General features: G+C 43.1%; 4 protein-coding genes across 4 annotated transcripts in view; 1 reads left to right on the forward strand and 3 right to left on the reverse strand.

Moving 5' to 3' along the window:
• Nucleotides 1-287: 287 nt before the first annotated feature.
• LOC134182901 (TGF-beta receptor type-2-like) lies at nucleotides 288-4,686 on the reverse strand. The gene is made up of 4 exons (XM_062650342.1): nucleotides 3,463-4,686; nucleotides 2,326-2,467; nucleotides 2,136-2,260; nucleotides 288-815 (listed from the first exon to the last, which is right to left on the reverse strand). The coding sequence occupies exons 1-4, from the start codon at nucleotides 4,684-4,686 to the stop codon at nucleotides 288-290; spliced, it is 2,019 nt and encodes a 672-aa protein (XP_062506326.1).
• A 2,842-nt stretch (nucleotides 4,687-7,528) lies between these two features.
• On the reverse strand, nucleotides 7,529-8,897 carry LOC134183083 (intraflagellar transport protein 57 homolog). The gene has a single exon (XM_062650534.1). The coding sequence runs from the start codon at nucleotides 8,857-8,859 to the stop codon at nucleotides 7,618-7,620; it is 1,242 nt and encodes a 413-aa protein (XP_062506518.1). The 5' UTR covers nucleotides 8,860-8,897; the 3' UTR covers nucleotides 7,529-7,617.
• Nucleotides 8,898-8,977: 80 nt separating this feature from the next.
• Nucleotides 8,978-10,180, reverse strand: LOC134183084 (geminin-like). Its single transcript, XM_062650535.1, has 4 exons — nucleotides 10,090-10,180; nucleotides 9,932-10,033; nucleotides 9,432-9,716; nucleotides 8,978-9,256 (listed from the first exon to the last, which is right to left on the reverse strand). Exons 1-4 carry the CDS (start codon nucleotides 10,120-10,122, stop codon nucleotides 9,044-9,046), a joined length of 633 nt encoding a protein of 210 aa, XP_062506519.1. The 5' UTR covers nucleotides 10,123-10,180; the 3' UTR covers nucleotides 8,978-9,043.
• Nucleotides 10,164-15,708, forward strand: part of LOC134183082 (NEDD8-activating enzyme E1 regulatory subunit-like) — a 13,236-nt gene continuing 7,691 nt past the window's right edge. Inside the window, exons 1-7 of the mRNA XM_062650533.1 lie at nucleotides 10,164-10,296; nucleotides 10,350-10,514; nucleotides 11,645-11,675; nucleotides 11,731-11,802; nucleotides 12,036-12,115; nucleotides 14,106-14,215; nucleotides 14,270-14,379. Of these exons, the coding sequence (XP_062506517.1) occupies nucleotides 10,238-10,296; nucleotides 10,350-10,514; nucleotides 11,645-11,675; nucleotides 11,731-11,802; nucleotides 12,036-12,115; nucleotides 14,106-14,215; nucleotides 14,270-14,379 (627 nt within the window). The 5' untranslated portion in view covers nucleotides 10,164-10,237. The remainder of the gene's footprint in view (nucleotides 10,297-10,349; nucleotides 10,515-11,644; nucleotides 11,676-11,730; nucleotides 11,803-12,035; nucleotides 12,116-14,105; nucleotides 14,216-14,269; nucleotides 14,380-15,708) is intronic.

The raw sequence follows: 15,708 nt of genomic DNA on the forward strand, positions 1-15,708 counted from the left end.
AGCAAATGATTGCATTGCGATTTGTGTGGCACATGTTTGTGTGCGTGTGGCATCTCGTCCACGTTTGGTTGTATTGTAGAACGAGTTAATAAATACTCGAGTACGTAATAAATAGATAACTGCTGTTAGTCAATATTAAATAGTTGCATCTCGAGTCAAAATGCTGTTAGTTTGCTGAGAAACTATCGTGTGTCAAGTCAACTACCATCTAGCATTACAAATAAATGTTAATTAATTAAATATTATTTACTAATATATTGTGGACGATATCTTCTGTTGAGATAGTGTCATATGTCGTATGCTGCTATCTTGTTCGTATTGCAAATTACTGTTGTCGATTGCATGTGTATGATCACGTGATCTCGGTCATCATCCACGTGATCGTCTGATCGATCTCTCTCTCTGTTCATCTCCGTTTCTGTCTCCTCCAATGCTGTTCCGCTGTCTCTCTGATTAGTTGGAAAGGCTGTAACACTTTTGGTCGCCGACCGTTCTCGTTTGATTCTGTTGACTTCAGTGTCATTCGATTCATCCTTCCAGCTGTTGGGTAGACTCGCTCCACTGTCTGTTTCTGCCTTCTCCGGTAGCTCGATTGTGTCTGGGAATGAAGTCTCTGAGAATTCAATGCTTGTTTTGGGTTTTAGAGAACGGAGAGTGGCGATGCTCGATGATCTCGATGCTGTACTGCGCGATCTCATTGTGTACATGGGAAATAGGATTTCTTGAAATCGTTGTTGGACGCAGTGAGCGGGTAGACGTGCCTCTGCGTCTTCATCCCAGCACTCTTCGATGGTCTCGGCGATGATATTCATGCCCTGTGTATTCAACTTGAGTTAATTATCAATAAATATGGATAGAAATAAATAATATAAGTGATAATTAAACGAATAATAAATGAAATGATATAAATAATAAATATAGTAAATAATAAATAATGTAAATAATACACTGGGCCAAGTCCCAACCGTAAAAATGTATGAGCTCTCAAACACGATTTATTATTTTATTTCAAAACCATGTATGGTACAATGCTATAATGTAAAGTTGCGAACAAAAGCCGTTCTTGAATAAAAGACGCCCTTGAATAAAAGCTACCCTTAAATAAAAGCCGCTCTTGAATAAAAAGCTACCTTTGAATAAAAGGCGCCCTTGAATAAAAGTTGCTCTGAATAAAAGGTGCCCTTGAATAGAAGCTACATTTGAATAAAACCCGACCTTGAATAAGAGCCTCTCTTGAATAAAAGCCATATTAAAATAAAAGCCGCCCTTGAATAAGAGTAATTTTTTTAATAAAAGCCGCTCTTGAATAGTAGCCTGGTACCTCCTTTCCTTATAAGCCGCCCTTGAATAGAAGCTGTGGCTATTATCCGGGATGCGGTTATTGCCAGGATTGTCAAGTCGCTAGTATTTCGTAGTGAGGTCACCCATGGAGATGAGACGGTTCAAAACGCTATCATACTAAGAGAACAGGAATGTGAAGCAGAGGAGGATGCCAAAGATGACCGTGACAAGTAGAGTGCAAAATACTGTAGTGCATGATATCTAGTTGCTCTGGCCATGTATCCCAGTCATCAGGATCTCTAGTTGGAATTTGCTGCTGTGCTACTGTGGTGAGCATCCTTCACAGAGTTTGCCCTCGAATCAGGGGTTTAGTGTGACCTCTAGAAATGGGGTACGCCCACTTTATGGACACGCCTACTTTTATTAGTTTCTAATTGACTGATACGGTAGAATCAGTGGCAGATCCAGACTAGAAAAAAGGGTGGTGTATATACTAAACAGCTTTGGTCCTCACACGTGTTTACAATTTTATGACCTCGCCTACAAATGATGGGCTATAGCTCGGTCTAACTCATGCCATGCTATGCCTCTGCTCAAATAGTAGCCTTACTTAAGCCGCAGCTTTTGTTTGCGACTTTACGGTAGCTCAGTTGGTTAGAGACTCATAGTGATAGTCATAATCATAGAGAGTCATAGTGATGGACGAGCTATGGCATAATTTCCTTTAGCAATTATAGTAGTCAGGTGCCTCTATTGATATCCCCACTAAAATGATTAGTCCATAGAGGTTATGTGATCACCACCAGTAATGCATGCTTGTTTGAGTGGCACTTCTATGGTGACACAACACTCACTCTGTTATGACGCCATTCCTGTGGTATCATCGGCCTTCGTTTCTGCAGCAGTGCGACCGTTCGCATCGTCGACATGCTCGGCTTCATGCCCACTTCGTCTTGATAAGGAAGCAAGTACTTCCTCACTACCCAAAAAATAACTTCGATTTGTATTGTTGTATCGGATGACTGTGTGTTTGTACTGTGTTACCGCCTGTATGGTTGCATCGATTTGCTATCTCCCATAGCACCAGTCCCATAGCGTAGATGTCGATTTGCTTGAATGAGTTGAGATCCTCTAAGTTCATTCGGCAATCGAGCACCTCGGGCGCCATGTAACGAGCAGTTCCACACTAACAACAGAATAGAAATAGTTAGATACAATACATCGACTTGCCTAATTGTGATCTCAGGATAAATATTTATTTGTGGTATGAAGTGCTTGTCAGTTAGAGCTGCTAAGTGTGGCTTCACAAGTGAGGCAGTTTGTAACTGTGTTATGTGTATTTTTGCGTGTCTATTTGTAACTATTGTATAGGCTGATGACGCCTGATCCTAGTGTACTGTGTGCCTGTTTCTCTGTTTATGTGTGTGTGTGTGTGTGTGTGTGTGTGTGTGTGTGTGTGTGTGTGTGTGTGTGTGTGTGTGTGTGTGTGTGTGTGTGTGTGTGTGTGTCTGTGTCTGTGTCTGTGTGTGTGTGTCTGTGTCTGTGTCTGTGTCTGTGTGTGTGTCTGTGTGTGTGTGTGTGTGTGTGTGTGCGTGTGTGTGTGTGTGTGTGTGTGTGTGTGTGTGTGCGTGCGTGTGTGTGTGTGTGTGTGTGTGTGTGTGTGTGTGTGTGTGTGTGTGTGTCAGTGGGTTTGTGTCAGTGTGTGTGTGTGTGTGTGTGTGTGTGTGTGTGTGTGTGTGTGTGTGTCAGTGTGTGTGTGTGTGTGTGTGTGTGTGTGTGTGTGTGTCAGTGTGTGTGTGTGTGTGTGTCAGTGTGTGTGTGTGTGTGTGTGTGTGTGTGTGTGTGTGTGTCAGTGTGTGTGTGTGTGTGTGTGTGTGTGTGTGTGTTTGGGTCTGTGTGTGTGTGTGTGTGTGTGTGTGTGTGTGTGTGTGTGTGTGTGTGTGTGTGTGTGTGTGTGTGTGTTGTGCGCAATGTGCAGATTTGGACAGTCCAGAGATTGCTCTGTACAATCCATGGATTGCCTGTACAACCACTGATCACCAATACAAACTATTCATACCTAACCTTAATTAATCCACACTTTCCGCATCGCACGCACACACACACACACACACACACACACACACACACACACACACACACACACACACACACACACACACACACACACACAACCCTTACCTGCCCATTGTTAGCCAAATCTTTCATACTAATATCGTCCTTCAGTCGAATTGCCATACCAAAATCGGCCAGTACACACCTGTGTGCATTCTCCACAAGAACATTAGCACTCTTAATGTCTCTGTGTGCCACACTGGTCTTCCGCACACCATGTCTACCCGACTCGGAGTGCAGATAGGTGACAGCCGACACAACACATCGACTGAGGAACAACATGTCATTCCAAGTGAGGACACTCGTCTTGAGAAAGTCGCTCAGATTTCCACCCTCGTAGTACGCCATAACGAGCCAATACTCGCGAGTGTCTCCGACATCCTTACTCTCTACGCCAATCAGGTGGACAACATTGTCGTGAACGAGAGACGGATCTTGAAGAAAGTCTTTCTCTGTTGCCCACGCCGTGCGTTCCGAGTGTTGAAAGATCTTAACAGCCACTGTTTCACCCTTGAAATTTGCTCTCCGCACGACGCCGTAGCGACCACATTTTACTAGATTTTCCAGACGAATCTCTTGGAAATCGAAAGTGCGATAAGTGCTGGTACCCGATCCGAGACCGGAGTCGGCCACATAGCTGCATATGGAGTTGATACGGTGGTCTCTAGCCTCGGCCTTTTTTGAGCGTTCGTACCGGCGGAGACGTCGGACCATGAAGACGACGAGTGCGAGGGCGAGGAGGGTGACGACGGGGACGGCGATGCCGATTATGAGAGCCATCTGCATGTGGTTGGATGATCCGTGAGCAGTACGAATCAGTGGCATGGATGTGTTTTCCATCGGAACGGGTGGGGATGCAGTGGCTGTTGAGTGATAGACTGAGGAGGGTTGGGGTGATGTCGACTGTGTTGCTGCTCTGGTGGTGAGAAATACTGCACTTGAACTTCCAATGTGAGAGTAAAGAGACGTCGTTACTTGTACAGTTAATGGAAAGACTGCAGTCGAAGGAGGAGTGACCGTCGACTCTGTTGATGTCGGAAACGTTTCGCTTTGTGTTGTTAATGTCTCTCTTATAATGCTCGTCTTCAGTTTTCTGTTGCACATGTTTTCATGACACTGACAAGAGTAAACCGTTCTTACAACGCTTGCGGGATTCGGGGCGGACAGTTGGAACGGCTCGTCGTCGTGAACGCATTTGTCTACTTTCTCCGACGGACGAGGAGGTTTCCGGAAGCAATTCGATTGGAGATGCTGGTAGAGGAGCTCGCCGGTGTCGGTGTAGTGGAGCATCTCCCAGGCGCTCACACACGTGACGCAGTCGTATAGGGTAATGCTGCAGTTGCTCTCGCAGACGACGTGGCCGTCGCTCTCGTTGCATTGCAAATCGGACGGCGAGCAGAAGCCGGTACAGTTGATGTGCTGATAATCATGAGGATGTGAACCTATATATATATATATATATATATATATATATATATATATATATATATATATACCAAAACACTACTACAACTGCACAAACACACATGCATAACTACTCTAGCACTCCAACTCACAACGCAACCTAAGTTACTTACTTCGAAGGTTCTTTTGGTTCGCCATGCATGCTATGCGTTCTACAATTTCATTTACCGAATGCAATGTCCTCGTCCTATAATGTAATTGACTTTTCTTCATTTGTCCGAAGCTTCTGTAGACCAATTTCCCATTCTGTCTGTTACTGACTCTCTGTTGTTTATTCCTAAGCCATGTCTAACTCTTTTCTGTAAGCCCTGTTTACCTGTTTAACGACCGAAGCTTTTCCAAATACCATGCACATCTCACTTTCCAATTAGCTAAGCCAACACCGGATACAGCTGCAGTGAGGCAGGAAACACTACTATTGGGGTGCTATGGTCCCCGTGGCCCACAAGCTCCTACGCTTATGATGTATATATAGTTGCATAGTTTTAACGATTTGTCATCCCTTCTAGGACGCGAAGCTTTACGTTGTTATCGTCACAGCGGCGATTCAATGGCCCGCAGCATTGCTGCCGCTTCTGTTTCTTGTAGCAAAATTGTCTAACTCGATTGCACTGCATGAGTCAGCTGCATGAGTGCAGAACTCGCTCGCGCGAAGGCAAAATCGTAGTTGACATCGCAAGAAGAGTGAATGAACTCCGAATTAACTGACCACATCCGGGATTGTGCAAACGCCGGTGAGGACCAGGAGTGATGTCGGCAGGATGATGCGGTACCGTCTTGTTCCGTTTACATTAGTTTTAGTGCCATTACCACATAAATCGCAACTGATAACGATCATCCGTCGCAATACAAATATAGACGCATCACGGTATTCGAAATAGACGGCAAAGCAACCCTGAAACTCGTCCGTTTTCGAGCCTAGGTTACAAGTTTCGACAACTACGACGCGTCTAGACACTCGCTGACGTGTCATTCCAGCTCTAGGAGCTTCAGTTTGCAATTTCCCTACATTTAGTTTGTCTAACTCGCTTACCTTCTGCTGTCTCAACTCGCAATCCAACCGACAGTACCACAATTGCCAAGACAAACAAGAAACTCGACATTCTTCACCTTGTCCGCGGGCTTGCGACGCCGAGATGCCCTTCGCAGGTGACGCTCCAAACGACGAGGAATAATGGAATGAAGTCAACGCAGCAGGCACGACAGAATCAGTAAATGCGTCGGGTTGGTATACGCCTAGAGGCACCGCTAATGCAATCAACATTTCGCGGAACCCCGATGAGACGCGCCTGAAGCCTGCTTCACTATACGAGCTAGCAATCAAAGCAGCAGCCGCTGAACGTTGCAGACTGCAGCAAGATGCGCGGGAAAGGAGAAATCGCCTCCTACCGCTATGACGTGTTTAGATGACTGGTTTGCATGGAAGGACGCCGTTCGTGGCGTGACGAAACGGGTGAGTTTGGTCGGATTTAGATGCGTGAGGAAACGTGAACAATTAGTCAATCTGCGGGAATGCGTTGGTGGTGTGATGAAATTTGGTTTACCTACCTACAGGGGTCGTTAGTTAACCAACATTCGGGCGTGCGTGTTGTATTGGAAGAAGCAAGATTCGAGTAATTGAACACGTACACAACCACAGCTTCAGTTACTAATGACCACAAATGCCGTTGCTATAGTGATGGTGCCAATTGTGACACCAGGCTTCAAAAACTATGGCACAAGTCAGGCATGAAACTCTTATCACTTAAATGGCGCATCTCTCTCCCGTAAGTAGAACTTCTAAAATCAACTATAAATCTACCTCTACAGCCGCACTCCGTCTAACGCATTTTGCGTTATATCTACGCAGTTTGCTCGACCTAGCCGATTTTTTAGGTTTAGACTTCGTCATTTTTTTAATTTGCTGATATCACTATCAATATTAATCACGTGACCACTCTGGGGCCACTATTTTGGTAGTGTTCTTTACACTCGAGGCTGGAGGCTCGAGTAGGATATTGGAAGAGATAATGTAATAGTGTCAAATGTTGGTGGCTTGTTGTGTAGGGAAACCTGCATGGAATCCTCGAGGAGCGTGTGTGTCAGCATGATGAATGTGACGTCATGCATTGCAGCAATCACAATTGCAAGTAAAAGATGCCGAAGTAATTTGGTATTTACCGTGTGCTGTGTGTGTGTGTGTGTGTGTGTGTGTGTGTGTGTGTGTGTGTGTGTGTGTGTGTGTGTCAGTGTGTCAGTGTGTGTGTGTGTGTGTGTGTGTGTGTGTGTGTGTGTGTGTGTGTGTGTGTGTGTGTGTGTGTGTGTGTGTGTGTGTGTGTAGTGAGAGTGCAGTAACGTGCCCTACGTTGCCTAGCTACTGTAGGGAACACCCAGTCCTTGTCTAATTTTGTCAAACTACAGTATGCCCCACTGAACGCAAAGTTGTGCTACTTCCCTAATATTATTGCATAACAGAATCCTATGACGCAAGTAATAAATAAATTTTCTTATTAGTATGGTCACGTGTTATGAGGTTGGTCATGAGTCACATGACCGGCCTGCCCTACTATACATGTACCTACAGGCATGACACCTCAGGTAATATAAACACAGTGGATAATAGACTTACAGTACTGACGATGTCACTGGCACAATTCCCACCTACCACACCAACAAACCGCACGCTCAATGACACACACCACCTCAATGTTTTCCACTGGTATATGTTTAATAGAAATGATAGACTACGTACATTATGTTGGCAACTAGTGTGGTCGCCTAAAACGCTTCGAATCTCCCATAATGTTCATGAGGATCCGACGTCTTCATGTCCTGCTGTAACGCGCTTCGATCGCGAACCATTCCCGACGTGAGCACGTGCTCTAACACGCCGATACGCAACTCCATCTGTTTGTTCTCCGCTTTCAGTCGCTGCAAGCCCTGCTTGAGTTTCACAATCGGCCCAGAGTCGGTCATACTCGTGCCTCGCTCGTCCATCTGAGCCTTCACGACCTCTAACTCGTCAGTGATCTGAGCCAAGTCGCGTGTCAAATCGTTCACACTCCCACTACTGCTCTTATACCTCTGCTGCACTTCTGCAAGTTTATTCTGCAAGTTTCTATACTCCTCGATGTGTCCCTCCAACTGTTGGTTGATATACTTCTCACGACTCCCGATCTTTTCGAGCGTCCGTGTCACCTCTGTGTACAGCTTGTCGAGTTGACTCTGCGTCTCGACCATCGCCGAGTCTATTTCGCTCTGATGTTGATGCATCTGCTCGATGTGCGACCGCCAGTCTTTATTATCAGTCCGAATGTGCACTTTTAGCATCGGAAGCACCCGCTCCACCTCCAGTCGCCACTCAGCGGCATCCTGACTCGACTCTAACACACTCTCCGGTTTCCCTCGCTCCAGTGGCCGCAGATTGAGTTCCTTCATTCCTTCCAAATCGAGGAAATCGTCGTGCTGGTCTGTCTCGTCCACTATTTCCTCCTCCACGTCTTTCGTCGTTAGTTCCGCCGTTTCGTCGCCGATTACTTCCTCGTCGACGTCCTCTTCGTGAAAGACGGCGCTTTTCCATTGAAATCCGCTCGCAGTCAGGACTTTCTCGCACAGACCTTTTAGGATGTCAAGCACGACCTCTCCGCTGCCTTGGCGCAGTTTGGAGCGCGGGAAGTCGGTTCCGTAACCGATAGTTTTCAGCTCGTCGACGATTTGTGAGAGTATGGTGTTCGGGTCGTCGTACTCTTGAGGTGCCTCGAAGTGGGTCCCCAATAGGGACACGAGCCAGGCGAACAGGGAGGCGAACGCGTGAAATTGTTGGCCAGTATTTCGAGAGACGGCAAAGAAATGTCGACTGAACGGTTTAAAACTGAACTCTTTACAGAACGTCTCCTCGTAGTTGAGCAATTTGAGCATTTCCGTCACGCTCTCGTTGACGAGAAAACTCATCTGATAGAGTGCGCCGGGTCCTCCTTCCGACATTTCTACAGCTCCGCGACGAGCCGCTTCCCCCGACATAGCGAGAAACGTGAGAAAACAGACAAGAAGAAAAGGTGACGTTACCACGGTAACCAAACGACTGCACATGCGCACAAAACGCGAGCGAAGCGATTACGGAAACATTGAACTGAATAAATATCCAAACTTGTCATATGATATACTCTTCAATACAACACAATATATGTCTCTCTCTATTACCTAACTAAAACTGTCTCCCTAGTTTTGGTCTGTGCCCTGAATGTTGTAAACTAACAGCAACAACACGATCATCATTTGACAAACATCCGGGACTTTCTACAGTTTGTGTTTTATCGGCCTTCAAAGCAGCACAAAGAGACGAAAAGTACACAGCACAGTTGGCTTGCTCCTCCAAAATCTTAATTCTGTGTGTCAAGTCGTCTATTTTTTCATAAAGCTGCAACATACAAACACATAAAGGTATTAATAATTAATTAATAACTAATAAATAATTAATTAATAGCTAATTAATAATTAATTAATTAATAATAATTAATTAATTAATAACTAATTAATAAATTAATAACTAATTAATAATTAATACAATAAATATAAACGATAAATCTCTATACCCTCCTGTTTTCCTCCAGCGTCTCCTTAAGTGCAATACGCCGTTCTTCGGCTAGCAGTTTGTAATACAAGCCAGTTGGTTCTTCTGACGTCAGCATAGCTGCTACGTCATCATCAGTTTCATCTTGTGTAAACGACTTCGATTGCTGTTCTGGTTCACAAGCATGTCTCGCGTGGCTCAAAGTAGCCTGTAGGAGGCTTACACTTGTAGAGCCCACTGTTGTCGACGTTTGAACAGCATGACCTGCACTGACCTTCAAGCTAGATTTCTTGCCCAACTTCCGTGTCTAACAAACATTAGTCAATATAAGCAATATTATCAATTTTAAAAATATAGAATGTAGTATACAAATTAATACTAAATTATTACAATACAATACTTTAATTCTAAATGTTTAATTATGCCTAATACATAAAGTACAAACGTTATAAGAGCGCATGCGCAGTCGTACTCACAGCAATTTCTGAGGCTCCAAAACCAAAACTATATTATAAGTCTTACCTTTACGCTTACTTTCGGAGGTCTTGCACTCGTAACGTATTTGTTCTCCTTACCAGCAACAGGCTGGATGGGTGCGAGGGGCGTGCGGCTTTTCTGAGCGATCTTTTACAAATAGAATCGTTAGGTTTGCCTAAAAAACAAATCAATGAATGAATTACCTTCTTTTGACTCCTTCCTGAAGCCTCAGTCATGATGAACAGAAAGACACTTTGTAAATGGCGCTTACAAATGCTTGAAGTCCAGTATTAAAACCCGTATGTCCTCATATCCCGTATGTGATCATATCCCATATGTTTGCACGTGATCATGGCTGGAACGAGCGACGCTTTTTCAGACAAATCGAAGAAATACGACCGACAGCTGAGGTAAAATCTTTAATATCGTACAGTTTTCTTCCATTTCATTTTATCTGTGATAGACTGTGGGGAGATCACGGGCAGACGACACTCGAAGACGCGCGCGTTTGTCTTCTCAACGCCACAGCGACCGGCACGGAGACACTGAAAAATGTCGTACTCCCCGGATGTGGCTCATTCGTCGTCGTAGATGGCGAGAAAGTGACAGAGGAAGACGTCGGAAGCAAGTGAGTGGGCGTGGCACACTACTAAATGTTAATTAATTAATATTAATTAGTGTTAATTGATATTAATTTAATTTATAAATATATAATTATATATAGTGTATAAAAAACGGGATATATAATGATTATAATTATTGTATATGCTCTCTATTGGTTGCTGCAAATGTAAATATAAAATTAAGACACTAAGAAACCCCCTTGGGACCGGAACCCCCCGTTGGATAAGTGAATATGTTGGATGACTGAAGCTGTTACGTACTCAACTATTGTTCATATTATATGCCATTTTCTCCACATTAGGTATACTGAATGTAGATGTGAATTTATACGAACCTAGTGTGTGTGTGTGTGTGTGTGTGTGTGTGTGTGTGTGTGTGTGTGTGTGTGTGTGTGTGTGTGTGTGTGTGTGTATCCTTTTTATGATTAATTGTGAATTTATATATCAGGATGCGTTATCTGTCATATTATCTGTCATATCATCACCCACATGGCAAGCTTGACCTGTGACACGTGATTATAGAGTGGTTTGGCCTAGTGCGCATTAAGTAGGCGTGGTAATACAAGATTAGTGTGCACTAGCCAGGTCTCTTATCAACAACTAAAACACCGAAAAATTTATCAATTTCTCCTCACTGACACGTATGACTATGAAATGGAACTTCTGAATATCGAGTAACTTTATGACCTTGAATATTTGGTATGCAGAATGATGTTGTAAACATATATTTGTTATTTAATTGCCTAATCCTAAACTAGAAGTATATTTTAATGGTGGCTGGCAAAGTCTTTAAGAGTGGTATGGCCATGGCTTGGCCGGCGCTCTTTCAATGCCTCTGTTTAATGCAATAGTAGAGTATGTCAACTGTTGTGACACTAGAAGTTCATTTGCATTTTTAATGGTGTGTTGTGTGTGTGTGTGTGTGTGTGTGTGTGTGTGTGTGTGTGTGTGTGTGTGTGTATGTGTGTGTGTGTGTGTGTGTGTGTGTGTGTGTGGGTGGGTGGGTGGGGGTGTGTTGCGTGTGTGTGTGTGTGTGTGTGTGTGTGTGTATGTGGTGTGTGTGTGTGTGTGTGTGTGTGTGTGTGTGTGTGTGTGTGTGTGTATTTCATTTTGTTGCAATTTTTGTTGGTTTTAGTTTCTTCATGCAGAAGGATTGGATTGGAAAAGTGAGCATTTTGTGTTTATATTTGTTGGATGTTTTGTAACGTCGGTCGTGTGTAGTCTCGTGCCGAATGCGCAACCGCGTTGCTTCTTGAATTGAACTCGGACGTGACAGGAAATTACTTAGACGAGGTAAACAGAGAAATGGTTTTCAATGAGATGAATACAATGCGAGTGTATTTTGCATTGTTGTTGTGTTGTTAGCATGCATGTTGTGTGTCTGTGTGTGTGTGTGTGTGTGTGTGTGTGTGTGTGTGTGTGTGCGTGCGTGCGTGTGTGTGTGTGTGTGTGTGTGTGTGATTTTACTAACTGTATTCAATTGCTTACAAACACTGAAACTAGTCACTTTTCTTAATCTATTTCAGACTCCTCATCGGATACTTGAGAATAGGCCGGAATTCTTTAGCTCGTTCAGCTGTGTTGTTGCCACTGGACTGGAAGAAAAGTATTATTCAACAATAATAATGCAGACAACTGTGTGTGCTTGTGATGATGACACATTGTGACATGCATGTTGACATGACTTCTGCGATTTAATATTTCTTGCTTGTTTGCTTGTGTGTCTTGTGGGCATCTTGGGTTATCGGTTTCTTAGTCTACGTGTGTGCAGTACATTTGTTAGTGTGTGTGTGTGTGTGTGTGTGTGTGTGTGTGTGTGTGTGTGTGTGTGTGTGTGTGTCTGTCTGTCTGTCTGTCTGTCTGTCTGTCTGTCTGTCTGTCTTCTTTCACTATTGAACACAAAAAGCAAAATTTTACAAGAACACTATAGGTAAAACTGCTAAGCTAAATGTCCGTTTACTGAGACATACAGATTGAATACTACTAAAATTATAATGAATGATGTTCTGAATGTCGCTTTCATTCTGTCTGTCTGTTTGTCTGTCTGTCTGTCTGTCTGTCTGTTTCTGTGTGGTTGTCCGGTTGTCTATCTGTCTGTCTGTCTGCCTGTCTGTCTGTCTTGCCTGTCTGTCTGTCTGTCTGTCTGTCACAACAGTCAGTAAATCTAGAAGCCAATTTTAATGCCGCCATGTTTGTAACTTATTGGAGAAAAAGATTTTCTACAATTCTACAAAGATGCAATGCCAAAGTCGTCCTCAGAAACTTTCAAAACTGTCACCTAATCATGAAGATTTAGATAGATTACCGTATAAGATGAAATATTGGCGGGGAATCTATTTTGGTGGATTGGTGGGATTTTTCAGCGACCGCCAATATTATTATAAAATCCGCCATTAATTTGGGCAATTGGATATGTTGATGTCATCACTCACGTGGATCAGGTATCATATGGCGATGTGGTGGTATGTCACGCCGATGAGGCCACAAGATGGTAGGTAATCTCTGCTTGCCGTCTGTTGTGCCTATGAACGAGGCCATGAGACTACAGATGAAGCTGGACTGTCACCTTCACGTGGGTCACGTTCATTGCACTGACACAGCAGTTCTTCATCACTATGCAGTAGTTGGAGACCAGCAAGTTAGGGAATGTGAGCCACAAACACAGCTGTCAATCACAAACTCCTCCCTGACCACTTATCGTAAGACGTACATCAGTTATCAAACAACGATGTCGACTGCCAAAATAAAATCCGCCAATATGCTTTGTCCGTCAATTTCTTAGCAAACCGCCAATAGAAATTCCCGCCAATGTTTCATCTTATACGGTATTTGACTTTGGCATTCAAGGCCAAGTCCATTAGTTAATCTATGACTCTGTTGTTTGCAGGGACTGGGTTTCTTTTAGCATATGTACAAGTAGAGTCTGTATGAGAATAAAGTGTCTGTCTGTCTGTCTGTCTGTCTGTCTGTCTGTCTGTCTGTCTGTCTGTCTGTCTGTCTGTCTGTTTGTCAATACATATATTTTCAAACATGGAACTAATATACACCATCTAAGCAAAGCAACTAAATTCTGTTTGTCTGTCTGTCTGTCTGTCTGTCAAATACTCATATATTTTTATACATCAAAGCTAAGACATGTGCAAGTAAAGTAACAGTGTCACAACTACAACAGATTACACAAGTACATTACTGTCTGTCTGTCTGTCTGTCTGTCTGTCTGTGTGTGTGTTTGTGTGTATGGGTGTATTTGTTTCTTATTCTACATGTGTTTGTACATGTGTTTGTACATGTGTGTGTGTGTGTGTGTGTGTGTGTGTGTGTGTGTGTGTGTGTTTGTACATGTGTGTGTGTGTGTTTGTACATGTGTGTGTGTGTGTGTGTGTTTGTACATGTGTGTGTGTGTGCATATGTGAGTGCGTGCCTGTGTGTGTGCCTGCCTGTTTGTGTGTGTGTGTGTGTGTGTGTGTGTGTGTGTGTGTGTGTGTGTGTGTGTGTGTGTGTTTGCTAATTACACACTTGTCTGTTCAATCACTCTTAATAAATCATGGTTCCTATAAAACTCTAATCTGGCAGCTTGAACATTTGAATTTTCACAGAACTCTGCTTCTTCTTGACAAAGTTCTCTGCGATTACGGCATTCCACTTATTATCGTTCGAGTGTATGGATTCATCGGGTACATGAGAATCGTTGTGTCTGAACACACGGGTGAGGACATTAACAAACGTGTCTTAGAAAACATTGTTATCATTCTGTCTTCAGTGATTGAGTCTCACCCAGACAACACGCATCCAGACTTACGACTAGACAGGCCGTTTGATCAGCTGCAGAAGTATACCGATTCGATGGATCTTTCTGCAATGAATAAACAGGTCAGAACATGATAATGTCAGTAGTATCTGTCTGTGCGTCTATCTGTGTGTCTGTCTGTCCTTCTGTCTGTCCATCTGTTTGTCTGTCTGTCTCTCTGTCTGTCTGTCTGCCTGTCTACATGCTGTCTGTTTATCTGTCTGTCTGTCTGTCTGTCCGTCTGTCTGTCTGTCCACCTCTCTTTCTGTCTATCTGTCTGTCTGTCTATCTCTATCTGTCTGTCTATCTGTCTGTCCATCTGTCTGTCTGTCTACACGTTTATCTGTTTGTCTGTCTGTCTATCTGTCTGTCTGTCTATCTGTCTGTCTGTCCATCTGTCTGTCTGTCTGTCTGTATATCTGTCTGTCTGTCTGTCTGTCCACCTCTCTTTCTGTCCATCCGTCTGTCTGTCTATCTGTCTTTCTATCTGTTTGTTCATCTGTTTGTCTATCTACCTGCCTGTCCATCTGTCTGTCTATCTGTCTGTCTGTATATCTGTCTGTCTGTCTGTCTGTCCACCTCTCTTTCTGTCCATCTGTCTGTCTGTCTATCTGTCTTTCTATCTGTTTGTCCATCTGTTTGTCTGTCTACCTGTCTGTCCATATGTCTGTCTGTCTACCTGTCTGTCTGTCCATCTGTTTGTCTATCTGCCTGTCTGTCTACCTGTCTGTCTGTCCACCTGTCTGTCTGCCCATCTGTTTGTCTATCTGCCTGTCTGTCTACCTGTCTGTCCGTCCAATGTACGACTTACAACAAGATTAAATGCCGAGTGAATTATCAGAGAGCTTAATTCTAGTCAAATCCTTCTTCACTTTGAGACAACCTCTCAATGTACTGAAAAATTATTTATCTGTCACGGTTTGATTGAAGGATGGTTGTGTATGTATACGTACGTGCACAGCGGAAGAAACGCAATGAACAGGGGAAATTGGCATATGACTCATGCCACTATATTTTAACATATAGATGCAACTAAGTAACTCTAATGTACGAGTAACTGGATTTATGGTTACCAGCACCCGCATTCAGTCATTTGACTTTAGTCAATACAAGCTCCTCTCTTTTCTCCAAATATGGTAGTACAACTTGTAACCCAAAATATGTTGCTTGCTGACACGTGACATTATCAATAAATTAATAATTAATAAATAATTATTAACCAATTTAATTATTTATTGATATTATTAGAAATATTATATGAATTATTAAATTAAATGTATAATTAATAATTAAATAATAATTATTAACCAAGTTAATTATTTATTGATATTATTAGAAGTATTTACTAAATTAAAAATAATTGTTTACTGTAAATGTTGCTACATGTTTTCTTTTGTGACAACAAACTTATG

This window comes from Corticium candelabrum, chromosome 8 (assembly GCF_963422355.1).
Source record: "Corticium candelabrum chromosome 8, ooCorCand1.1, whole genome shotgun sequence".
NCBI classification, from domain to species: Eukaryota; Metazoa; Porifera; class Homoscleromorpha; order Homosclerophorida; family Plakinidae; genus Corticium; species Corticium candelabrum.